Source organism: Wasmannia auropunctata, unplaced genomic scaffold (genome assembly GCF_000956235.1).
Source record: "Wasmannia auropunctata unplaced genomic scaffold, wasmannia.A_1.0 LD336026.1, whole genome shotgun sequence".
In the NCBI taxonomy this organism is placed as follows: Eukaryota; Metazoa; Arthropoda; class Insecta; order Hymenoptera; family Formicidae; genus Wasmannia; species Wasmannia auropunctata.
Genome location: NW_012026864.1, coordinates 2,893,563 through 2,906,139, shown reverse-complemented (window position 1 = coordinate 2,906,139; position 12,577 = coordinate 2,893,563). Strand labels below are relative to the sequence as shown.

General features: G+C 38.7%; 2 protein-coding genes across 7 annotated transcripts; both read right to left on the bottom strand.

The window, feature by feature from the left end:
* Positions 1-644: 644 nt before the first annotated feature.
* On the bottom strand, positions 645-4,974 carry LOC105452870. Of its 6 annotated transcripts, XM_011694389.1 has the most exons (7): positions 4,786-4,974; positions 4,521-4,671; positions 4,059-4,411; positions 3,542-3,683; positions 3,189-3,435; positions 880-1,125; positions 645-778 (listed from the first exon to the last, which is right to left on the bottom strand). In XM_011694389.1, the coding sequence occupies exons 3-6, from the start codon at positions 4,274-4,276 to the stop codon at positions 908-910; spliced, it is 825 nt and encodes a 274-aa protein (XP_011692691.1). In that variant the 5' UTR covers positions 4,277-4,411; positions 4,521-4,671; positions 4,786-4,974; the 3' UTR covers positions 645-778; positions 880-907. The 6 variants fall into 6 exon arrangements, with proteins under 6 accessions (XP_011692691.1, XP_011692692.1, XP_011692693.1 ...); XM_011694390.1 differs by having other exon boundaries at positions 645-1,125; positions 4,769-4,974; XM_011694391.1 differs by having other exon boundaries at positions 645-1,125; positions 4,512-4,671.
* Positions 4,975-5,109: 135 nt separating this feature from the next.
* Positions 5,110-7,524, bottom strand: LOC105452869. Its single transcript, XM_011694387.1, has 7 exons — positions 7,294-7,524; positions 6,841-7,101; positions 6,505-6,747; positions 6,159-6,349; positions 5,714-5,919; positions 5,357-5,502; positions 5,110-5,284 (listed from the first exon to the last, which is right to left on the bottom strand). Exons 1-7 carry the CDS (start codon positions 7,294-7,296, stop codon positions 5,171-5,173), a joined length of 1,164 nt encoding a protein of 387 aa, XP_011692689.1. The 5' UTR covers positions 7,297-7,524; the 3' UTR covers positions 5,110-5,170.
* Between the last annotated feature and the right edge of the window lie 5,053 nt (positions 7,525-12,577).

Below are 12,577 nucleotides of genomic sequence, written 5' to 3'. Positions count from 1 at the left end.
GACCACGCCACGCATCACACCCATATCCGGCCTCCCGTTTCCGGTCGCAGAAAGCACCAGAGTCGCGGATGGAGCTGAGAAAACTAGGAGAGAGAGAGAGAGAGAGTGAGGGAGGGAGGGAGGGAAGGAGGGAGCGAAGAGTGCGAGATATGTGCAGGACGTACGCTGCGAGAAAGAAAGAAAGGAAGCAAGGAAAAAAAAGAATGGAAACTGAATGCAAACACACATACGCGGTGATAATGTTTCGGCAACCAGCCGGCCCGGCAGATCTGCACGGGTAAATACGCGCGGACACGCCCGTCGCAATTACACGAGTGCCTGCAAGTATAATGAGGCGTGCGTTTCATTGTGATTTATGCAACGGCTGGGGCCCCGTTTTGTGCGTGTGTCCGAGGGGCCATATCTCTCTTTCGTCCCTCCTCCCCTAACCTGAACAGTAAATTCACGAGGAATAGGCACGCGGAATTGAAGCTGCACGGCCAAAAACCAACGTTGGAACTGCAACGTCGTGGTATAAGTCAGCCGGTCTTCGATGCTAATGGAGACCTTTAGATTGGCGTTCAGCTCGTATTCTAGTCTCACTTTTTATTATATCTATATAATTAATATATTGGTTATATATAGATTGAAACAAGAGTGCGAGGATTGCTTAACAACTTTTTATATACTCTTGTACGTACGTAATCTCCAATAAATCTACATATAAATTTCGAAGAACCACAGGAGCGGCTCTTTTGGGAGCGACTGGCTCTTAACTCGATCCCGAGTCGGTATTAACCTTCAATTGCAGTTAAATATAAGTAATTTAATTATTAACGTACAACGTATAATGCCCGGTCGTTTCGCAAGGGATCAAAGAAATAACAACATGTAATGTACCTCTCGGATATATCCACGTGCACCATAATTAGATGTAAATTCGCCGCCCACTTGTCTTGATTGATTCGCAAATGTCGTATAATGGGGCGCTAGGAAGGTCAATTTGTTGGCCGCGTGTTAAATATGCAATCTCGGCGAAGGGGGGGGGGGGATCGTCGTCGGTCCTCGAACGAGGAGGTTTCGCATCACCCAGCGAACTCGCGCGCGCGTGGCAATCGTCGCGCGACGCGGAGAGAGATATTAACCCTAAAGGATTGTAAATATCAATGCGTAATAAATTACGCTGAATAGGCGAGATTATAGACGGCCGGTCGGTGATTTGGCGGTGATTTTTGCACTCACGGCCACGTAATACTCTGTCATTAATACTTTTTCTCCCTCCGTCCGTGCCGTTCATGCGCATCGAAATAATAATATTTTTGGTGCACTTCGCGTCGCGAAATTGCACGCGGTTAAATATAATACGACGCGGCGGTCTCTCCTCCGTATGGTTGCATCCTGTACTGTACTTGGAGGAATCCAACGTCTTCGCAAAAACGCATTTCGCAAAGAAAAAAAAAGAAAGAAAAAACGCAAGCGTAATGGAAATTGTATATTTCTCAGTTGGTATTACTTTGACGTTTTACTTGTACCGTAATTTCTCGCGCGCGTTTACGGATGTCGGGGACCATTAGATGCCGTACGCTTGGATCAACTACATATAATGTCTCATTCCGCGTAAAAATACTGTAATGAACAGAAGAGGCGCGTCGCGAGTGTCTATCACCTCTCGAATAAACTTCAATGAATTGGAAAAATTGCGGGGAAATTTTCCCTCCTCATGCGTAATCAAATCCTTGTCAGATTAAGTGGCGATTGACTGAGGATATCTCATTTCACAGAAATATGAGCAATAATGTAAATAATAGTTACGAACGTGACGTGTCGATCGAATGGCCCAATGGTTCAAGGCGGACGTATATAATGGACGCGAAATGATGAATTGATAGTAGACAGCGTTCATAAATCCGCGGTCTTATCTTACATCACAGTTGTTAATTCCGCATCGACAAATACAGGCGCAACAGCCATATTCCGTGTGTATCTTTAAGCGATAAATTGATCCGACCTAAACAACTCGTCAAAATGCTGACGCATGACCCGCCCGACATGACAGGCGTCATGGACCTTGCGTGTCCCGTTCAGCCGGTTTAATACTATTCAGTTACATGTATTATTCAATCAGCCAATAAGAAGGAAAACACGCGATTTATGCGATCCGCGCGGGTGAGAGCGGTGGGACCTCGGTTTGGGTGCAGGACAGGTCGCGCATGAATCATCTTCGTTCCTCGATTACGGGTATAAGTATAGACGTTCGGACAGCCGAATAAAAAAGAGTCAACAAAATAAATTTTTCTAAACAAATTAATTAAATTTGAATTAACGTAAATTTCCCCTTAAAAAATTTGCCAAAATGTAGGTAACCAAATTTAAATGAATTTCTTTTGAAAATGATTTTTAATTATACTATAACAGCTGATTTAATTATACGCTTTTTTAAGATATAATATTGAAATTTTTGGCTGCATGGAAAGAACGAAAGATGATGAGCATTACTGTAAAACGTTTTGATATTCTAATAACCAGTTTGAATTCCCAACAGAATTTTTAGACCTTCCAGCAAAATCGTTCTTTCCATGTCGTTTGGCGTTGGATAGTGGCGCAAGAATTTATAAGTAATATAACGTAGAAGGTGAATTATGTGCTTCGTTGGGCACAATTGAAATTTTCTGTCGCACGCAAAGAAAAAAATAAAGAAAAAGAATCGACGAAGCGATAACTCGCGCCGCGTCCGCAGAAAGTATCGCGGTCATATCCGCCTATCAACGTGTGTAGTCTCGTTGTCAGTTAGGAGTCCGATTCATGAATAGCACCGCCGTAATAACGAGCTCTTTACATTCCAGATTACACGTGCGACTTGGAATGGCGCGCGCGCGGGGCTTACAAGCGCTATAAAGCAATAAAAGTCGATTTACCTGCTGTACGCCTAGGCAGTGATATATCGCTACTTAACGCCCGCGTAAACCAGAGAATCGCACCTGACAATCCCCGAGAGTTTTATTTATTTATCTTTTTTCCCCTCTCCTCCCGAAGCGCACGGCGAATGCCGTCGATTGACGTTTCGATGGCATTTGAGCGATCAAATCGAATTTATGAGAGGTATAGTATCTAACAAGCGGACAAGCAGGTAACAATAATATGTCGATCACGATAGGCTTAACAATAAGTCTAAATCACGATAGGATTTAAAACATACAGTCTCTACATACAGACGGTATCTTCACTTGTGCTCGATAGTGTCGAGGTGTCGCTGACGCAAGAATCGGCCGTTTTCGAACCGCACGGACGACGACTGGGTTCACCGAAAATCATACTTTTTTTCCTGCAAGCTCCCGCGCTGCAGCCCATTAACGTGCTATCGCATTTTTTCACGTCGCACTTGAATCCCAATACTCGCCACGGTCTGAGGCGATCATACAAGGACCTCGCTCTCGCCGCGGTACGTCTCGTTGTCTCCTTAAAAAAATGACAAGGCGCTCTGTTGGAAGTTTACCTATTGAGAGTCTTCGGCTTGCGCAAAAATATTCCAACGACGGGGCGAGGAGAAACTTAAAAAAAAAACCTGCAACTTCCTCGACGTTTCTTTCATTTTCGTTTTCAGTTGGCCGAACAGTGGCACTTCTGCCGCGGGCTTTGTCTCGGGCTTCTTTTGACGATAGAATGATTCACGCAACGTTTGCGGTTCCCGGTCTGACGTTTGAGGTCTGAAATATATGTAAAATGTATAATTGACATTAGTACGGCCCGCCTTCGAGCAGGATGTGTGAAGATGGCCTGTATGTAGAAAAATTGTTTACTAAATGCTCGGGACATACTTCTATGTGTACATGCACAAATATCTCTGACATACTCATGATATCCCTCAATATTATAATATTTAAAACTTGATATCTAGTCGCTTATTTAATTATTAATTGCGCATTTAATAAATATTGATCAAATATCGAACATATACTCGATTAACATTGCGTGTATAATTTATTAACATCGATTAATCAGAACTTTAATTTAGCTGATTTTGTTATCTATTAGAAAAATCAATGTTTAAAAACAGTTAATCAATCAAACGTCATGTGTACCCATTCCAACTGGTTTTTCTATACTCCGTGCACGATTTTGAGCATCCACCTTTACAGCAGGATGACTTAACTCTCTCTGTAGATTTGTACGAGCCTGATTGTCGCTGATCAATTACCGATATACTTTCATTTCTCTGCAGAGACACTTTGAGTGATTCAAAAGTCAAGATATAAGCAGATCCATCGAAAGATGCCGATTCTTCGTCTTTCTCTTCCATTCTGAATTTTAAGATAGGTACCTCTCCAAATTCTATCGCGTTAATTTTCCTCCGGCTTGTAAGTTTCGCTGAAACTTCTTTCAATCGGACGAATTTTGTTGCTTCATCAGCGCATAGTTTTTCGGAGCTTTCGATCTGTCATCGAAGATGGATCAGAAATATTTCATAAACTTCGTCATACTATTGAATTTATATACAATACAATCGAGAAATCGTTTGTAAAGTTTAATTTTACATCTCATACTTCTACACGAGGTATTCGGAGTGGATAGCGGAGATCTTATTATCGCACATTCGCGAAGAATCACGATGGTCGTTGAGCCCATTTTTAATTCATCGTCGATAGTACAAACTGGACTCCTCGCTATTATAAGGGTTTTCTTCATTTCGCTTGTCTAAATTCGCGCGTAAATTTAGAATACAGATTTGTTTTTCTTTGTGCATTTATTCACCGTTTAAGTTTATAAATAATTAATAATTGATAATGATAACCTGATAAATAATCCAACCTGGTTGCCATTATTTGAAGATCGCGTGCATACATTCCGGAACCTTTTCCCGAGATTCCTGCAGAACTTAACGATTCTATGGTATACGGTCGAAATTATGAAATATTTTTATTATGTCACTCTGTAAACGTAGACAAAAAGTCAACGAACTAAAATTTGAAAGTTGAACGTTGTGAAACTCGATAGGTACAAATCGATAGGTTTCGTGGTATTTGGACAACATCAAGTAATAACAAAACAGGGATGTGATCACATACTGTGTATTATTTAAAAATCTTTTAAAATCATAAAAATTATATTTTTAAAATAGATATTAATACGAAATATCGGTATGTAAAATTTATTTGTTTCTTTGAATACATATACTAAACATTAATCTCTGCTTTTAGACCTTGAAATTTTTGTTGTTAGTTTTGTTGGAATGTAACGAAATTTTCACACGATCTTTGATCGTGTTTATTCTCGATTTATGACTTGACACATTTCTGGACGGAATCTCCTACGGAAAAATTAATAAATAAATTGATAGATATTGAAAAATAACATTTATATACACATAAATTTTATATACCGTGCTTAAATCCACGTTTGATTCAAAATCGTTTGTTATGTTCTTTTTGCTTTCGATATTTTCATTGCTAAATGCCTCTTGAGGCTTCAATGTATCTTTGAACATCCGGCTGGTCTGACCGTATCGTATTTCTTTCGGTGGCACAACTGAAAGTTATATGTTAAAGATTTAACTTTAACTAAGAATATATAATATAATTAGGCACTAGCAATTTTTAAATAAATTCTGTTTTTTTTTACTTGATATATGTACAATATATGTATAACTAACAAATAATATATATAAAATACATAATAATATGCATATAATAATATATTATATGTAATATATATAACAATTCTCTCTGCATTTTACTACTTGATCTATCAATCCTCTTTTCTTTATCTTCATGCTGTGTACTGTTACGTATTTCTTTGGATTTATGTGATGTCTCTGGTATTTTTTGTTCGCTTTCATCTTCTTGTATTCCGTCCGTCCAAAATTCGGAAGCAACAATACTCTGTTCACTCGTAACAGCTCTTTTAACGTACCGTTGGGTCGGTTCGTGGTTGTTAATATCGGAACTAACAATAAGAAGAGATTTTTTTTAAATATTTTTAAATAAAATATATTTTAATATATTTAAAATATTTTGGAAAAGTTTACGTATGTTAAAATTTAATAAATTTTACGTTCACGTAATTCAAATTTGTTTAAAGCACGCACAAGAATAAATAATATAAAATATATTAATCTAATTAATACTAGATGTAATTAAAAAATTTAACAACGTATATAATAATTTGAAAGGCAGAGAGTTTACCTTGTAACTTCAATCAAAGCTGATTTTACATCGAGACTGTAATGTGGAATTGTGTCAGAATCCGCGTACTCGTCCATGTGTTCTATTCGGGACTTCGTCTCGCTCGTCAAGTCTCTTCGAGAAGTGCCGAATTTTGAACTGGCAATATTATTTTGTTTTTTCGGTATTGATGTTACAAAACGACGTGGAGCCTATACCGAAAGAATATAAATTGTTCACAAGTGTCTCACACATGCTTTCTTGAACGACAATTTCAAATTTTTCAAATGTTACTGTTTCATCAATAGTACCCTTAAAATTTATAAAATAAAAGGAGTAAAATAGGAAATTAAGGAAAATGTTGTACCTCGTCCGTGCCTTCTTCAAGCAATATTAAAGTAACAGATGATCCGTCCAAAACCCCGTGGAGATGCGGCAGCTTTTGCTGGCAACACTCGATCGTACGTCCCTTTAGAATTTTCCACCAAGAATTCTCGTCCTCCAGAAATGTCTTTATCTTTTCCATTTCCCGTAAACATGTTACTACTGCACAATGAGCGTCCTTTAGATCATTCATTTCGACTTCTCGCGGCGATTTTAACAAACCCTCCTGATAACATTTTTGAAAGGAATTACCGTGTACAATCTAAAGTGTTTATTTTAATTTATCATATTCGTTTAACGTGTATTATTAATAAATTACCGTCCCGTCATCATGACACTTCGGTCTATCGGGATTCGGAACACTACTCTTTAATTCTTGAATTTTGTTTACAGGACGATCGACATTGTAGAAACGTGAATTAAATCCGTATATCGAATTCGTGCCGACTTTCGCATCACACCTCCTTGGCTCGTAGTACTCTCTTCGTCTTGTGACAGGCGATTTATAACGGCTTTCCAAAGTGCGTGGATTGAAAGCAGCCGGCGGAGTAAGGTGAGTGCAAATCCTGCACGGAGGTTGCTGAAAAGGTAAAATGTTACATTCGAAAGGATGTACATTGTCAGACGTATCCTCGCGATATAATATATACAACCACGTTTTTCTAATAATTAAAAAATTTTGTTAAAAGTTATCTATAACATACATAAAAATCTTTAAGTAAAATATAATTTAATACACACGTTATATAAAAATGGAAAATAGGTTATATACCATTTGGATAAGAAATTCTGTTATATTTCTTTACATTTCAATATTAATAATAATCGAGCCATATCATGTCATATTCGAATATGTATTTTTGAGCTGCAGAATGTATTTGTATTTACATCTTCTGTTTTCATTTTAGATTATTTATTGACGTTTCGCATTATTTCGGAATTTAGAATTAAGATACATATACACGTGTACGCCGTACGGCAAAAAATATTAGATGTGAAGTGAGACTACGTTATTTTTGTAAAAACACGAAACTTCAAGTAGTTTTACTATAAAATAAAGAATTAGTTTTTCCAGTAAGTAACTTAATAAAAATTCGGTGTCACTTTCGTTTTACGGCAGAGATGCTTTATTAGTCATAATGTCTGAAGAGAAGATTTCGGGAATCATTTGCATTTACAATTATATTATACGAAGTACAAATTTAATTTCAGAATGTCGTAACAAAGCGATACTTAATTGCAGATTCCTATCGCTAAAGTCATTAAAAAAAAACCGGGTAGCATTGTCTTGCCTTTTTTCACGTAGAGATCTCCGCGATCTCCGACAGCGTACGGCCACTCTCTGGCGCGAATAATCCCCTTCTTTGAAAAATGAGCCAGCCGGCTCGTGTGGCTGCTAAAAAATGAAACGGCATTTGTATCACCGCGACGTTTATCCTGAAAACGGACTTTGTGTCCACCACGATGTCATGCTTACACGCTTCTTTTCGCGCGACACAATAAAGACTCCCGCCGCGTTTAATAGTAGCTCTCACCTATTTGCTCGCTTTTTGCGTGCAACGTAATGTAATGCCGCGTTCAACAAATTGCACAACATTTCTCAGACATTCCGCGAAAAAGAAACTTTTTGCACAGCTATCTCCTTCTTATGCAAAATACAATTTTATTTACAAATATATTTTTTATTTTTTTTAAATAAAACTTATAAACACTTTTACAAAACATCTCACATTACATAAATATTCAAAGATATAGCTTGGAAATTAATGCATTTCCCGGCGACCTGCCGATTTAGTATTCCAGCGACGTGAAAACTCGAGTGGCGTTGAAATTCTCGGGTCGGAAAGCTATTGGGAAGCGTTGAAAAGACGAGCTTGTAAACGGTTCGTTTACAGCGCTCTCGGGGATCTCGAAAAACCGGGTCGCATCCTACCTCGAAATCTTGCCGGAATCTCGCGCGGCCGAACGACCCGCATAATTGCATTGTGATGAGAGCCGTAAGCCGCGCACGCCTCGCATGGCTGATTCAGAATGAGGAAACGTGGAAAAAAAAGTCAACGAGATTGTACCCGCCCGCGGGGGCAAATCACGTGGAGCGACTCTTGAGAGTGTCGCGCGCGCTACGCTCGGCCCATTCATTTGCAAAGGAGCGTGGCACTATGGGATTCCCCGTAGATGGGATCGCTTTCTCGCGAACGCGCAACCCGTAAGGATGCGTCGCAATAGCGACGAAATTGGGTCATTCAGGTGCAAAGTAGGGTGAACCTACCCGCCATTCTCTCCTAATCCCAATACCGGCCGATTTTTCACACAATCCGTGACGACGCGTCCTCCCTTGCCGAGAAAAATCTCATTGCTGCGTGCGCGCCGTGAAATTCATTTCACAAATTCGTTTCCCTCCCGCCGCGGACTCGACTGAGCTCGCCGGTCCGTATAATTAAGCAATAAAACATTAAATTATGGTAAACACATCCTGCATTCCTAGACACTAACTTGCGTGGAAGAGTATCAATTATCTTTTGCGTTATTATTCTGAAATTGAAATAATTTCAGGGTAAAGCGCACACGCGATGTCCATGAAGAGACACGAAAAAAAGGCATGCATTACGATATTAATATTTTCATGCGCTGCATATTACGATCGCGTCCCAAGGGCCGTGCTCTCCCCGTGACGAATGCCACGTCTTTTGAGAACTTGAACGATCCGCGTTTAAGAGAGCCCACTTTCATCCCCTCCTCGCGATCTTTCTTTCACGAATCTGCAGAACAAAGTAAGAGGAAGTATGACCGCATTAAGGAAGTTTCACGGCGAGCACGTATGTAACCGGCGAAGAATGCGAGGCGCGCGCGCGCGCGATAAAATTCAGCTCGTAAATCTTCGTCGAATGGATTGTTTGCGGACGTAGCTTGGCGGATGCCCCGAAGAGGTTGCGCCATCCCGAAATTGGGTTATTCAAGTGCAAAGCAGGGCGTCGATGGCGTACGAGGGCGATCCTTCAACGTCCTCCGGCTCTCCGGAGAGCGCTCTACTCCCCTCGAGTGCTTTTCCACGAAAAATACGGATTTTTCGTTCGCGGCGCCGTGAAAATCGGTTAGGCGAGTTCATGAATTTCCATGTGAAACGAGCTGGCATCCTCATGTTAATATCGCATTGTGTATCGTCGCGTGAATGACGTGACCGTCGCGTTTCTTTCAGTTTTCCACGAGTGTTATAAGTGTCATTATACGTGCGATACCGCGGACATTTGAAATTTTTAAGGAGTTACGCCACCTTTGAGGTTTTAGAACGATACCTAAAGTTTGGGATTTTTTTGTTTATAAATGGATAAATTTATTTAAAATCTGTTTAGAGGACATTAGTTTACACATATAAGAAACTAAAAAAATTTTTTGTTTCTTTTTCTTATGTCCAAAATGGCGGCGCACTGGCCTCAACTTGCAAAATCCATTTTTTTTCTATTAGTGTACAAGATTCCAGGTATACATGGTTTGACCTGAAACAAAACATAAAGAATTTTCTACATATTAAAGACTAATGAAGTCTTTGACTATATAAATATGGACTGCTAGTGTCCCCACTTTTACTATGTAAAAGACATACCTATGCCCGGTATCGCCGAGCTGGTTGAGGTATCGAACTTCGATTGTTAGGCTCCACCCCAGTCAATAAAAAAATGTCAAATCAAAATATATTAAATATTATGTTGAAAATTGATAGGGAGCCGGAAAAAAACTCAAATCGATGGAAAGAAATTAAAAACAGACTCAGCACCTTTCCTTTACACGTCGTAAACACGCTTCACAAGAGCCTTCTCCCTCCCCGCAGAAAATTACTGACTGGGTTGGAGATTACATCTTCCAGCTTGGCGACACGTATGAAGTTAATTACTATTCCTAATAGTCCATACTTATATAGTCAAAGAATGAAGTATGTAGGGGTTCTTCAAAATATTGATTTTTCTCAAAATGATAGCTATTTTAAGAAAGACTTGTCCTGGCGAAAAATACACATTTTTCGTAAAATAGCTGCTATTTTGAGAAAAATCCCTACGTACTTCATTAGTCTTTAATATGTAGATAGTGAAAATTCTTTGTATTTTGCTCAAGGTCAAACCGTGTGTCTGAAATCTCGTACACCGATTTGAAGATACAGAAAAAAAGGATTCTGCAAGTAGGTCAGTGCGCCGCCATTTTGGACATAAAAAAAATAAAAAAATATTTTTTTGCTTTTTTATATATATACAATAATGTCCTTTAAATAGATTTTTAATAAAGTTATCTATTTACTCACAAAAAAATCCCAAACTTAGGTATCTTTTAAGGCCTCAAAAGTGGCCCTAAAAGCTTTGAATATGAAGCATTCTGTATATAACACACACACACATATGCCAAGCAGGCGAAATTGCCTCTATTTTCTTTTTACGAAATCGTTGTTTCGTGCTTGAAGCTGTTTTCTACATCCGCCGCCTACCGCTGCCTCACATTCATACAAATGAAGAGGTCTTGTAAACGCTTATTTAATCCTTATTGCTGTAACATTATGAGTGAGAAATTTTTTATGTCATTTATTGTCCATTTTTCATAATGTCGTTCCGACTCCGTGTTATAAATTTCACTCGAATTGAATTGTTTGCAAATATATGCATTATACTTTTGTCATTCTCAATCACAAGAGAAAGCTGGCTTTCAAAATCGGCACTACCTATATGTACTATACACTGTCCGAGATCACATCTCACATCTCAAATGAAATTCGCCGACCTGTGTAAAGAGCCATTTAAACCAATTCTGTTAGAATATTCTATTCTGTCAAATAGAAATTGTCCCCGCCGCGGGACACCTCTTTTTATCAATCAATTTTCAATGCCTAATACCGACCACAGAAGCCACCGGTGTCAAAGAAGGGCGGCATTCTCAAAGACGGCGAGAAGCTGGCAGTAAAGTCAAAATAAAGTAATTGTTGCCCTATTGTAACGCTGCTTATGTCCCTCCCTCGGATCTTTTCTCCTTTTTCTACGCTTGGGACACCGTATTAGGTAAGCGATCCCTCGACCGCTCCTTTAATCCCACCCAAGGTGCCTCTCATATTTCTCCCTGGTTGATTTTCCAAATCTAAAAGCGGTAGTGTATCACCTCACAGTATTTTATAACGCCCCACGGAATTTGACTCTGGAAATGCAGAATCGTCAAATGTATCCCGAGACGAGGTGCGCGCATTTTTATTCCACGTTTTTCCGTTTCGCGATTTTATTATTTTGTGACGTTTTCAATAATACGCTTTCCAATCTTGTAATAAAGTTGCAGGGAGCAACTTGAGGCTAAAAGAAAGTTTTTTTTTTCTTTGCCGCGGTAAGTTTACAAATAGACAACTCTCTTCTTTCTTAAATGCCGTAAGTACTTTTCAAGGGAAAAGCAATATATTGTCTTCGATTTTTAAATTATCTTTGAAGTTCTACCGCTTGCATAACGCCACTTTCTCTCATTCTTATACAGGATACACAAATTGCACGTCTCTGAATAATTGTTTTGTCCAAAAATTACATGAAACGAATTCCACAATGGTTTTCCCAAATCAAAAGATTCTTTTGCCTAAAATTGACTTTCTACGGACTTTCTATGGATTTCCTATCAATTACAAAATATTATCAATGTCGAAACACGTGAAAAATATTCGTATGAAATAAATAGAGCGAAAACTTTTGAGACCAACATACCTGTATAAGCGTTTCACGCAAACGTTAGCTCAAGGTAGAAGTGTGCGAATAGTTCTAATTCGAATCTGTAAGATTTGAAATCGAATAGTTCGAGTATTTCGAATCAACAATGGTTCGATTTCGAATCGATCGCCTATCTTATTGTCTTCATTTATATCTTCCGCGCAATTAATTATTCTTAACTAATTACAAGTATTTTTGATGTATTTAATGTATCCATATAAATTAATGAAATGTTCAAAAGCTTTCTAAATATTCTTGTATACACATATTATTAGTTACATATTTTCCAGTTTAAAATGTCACGTAAGATCATGATTCTTCGTAATCTAGATCTATATC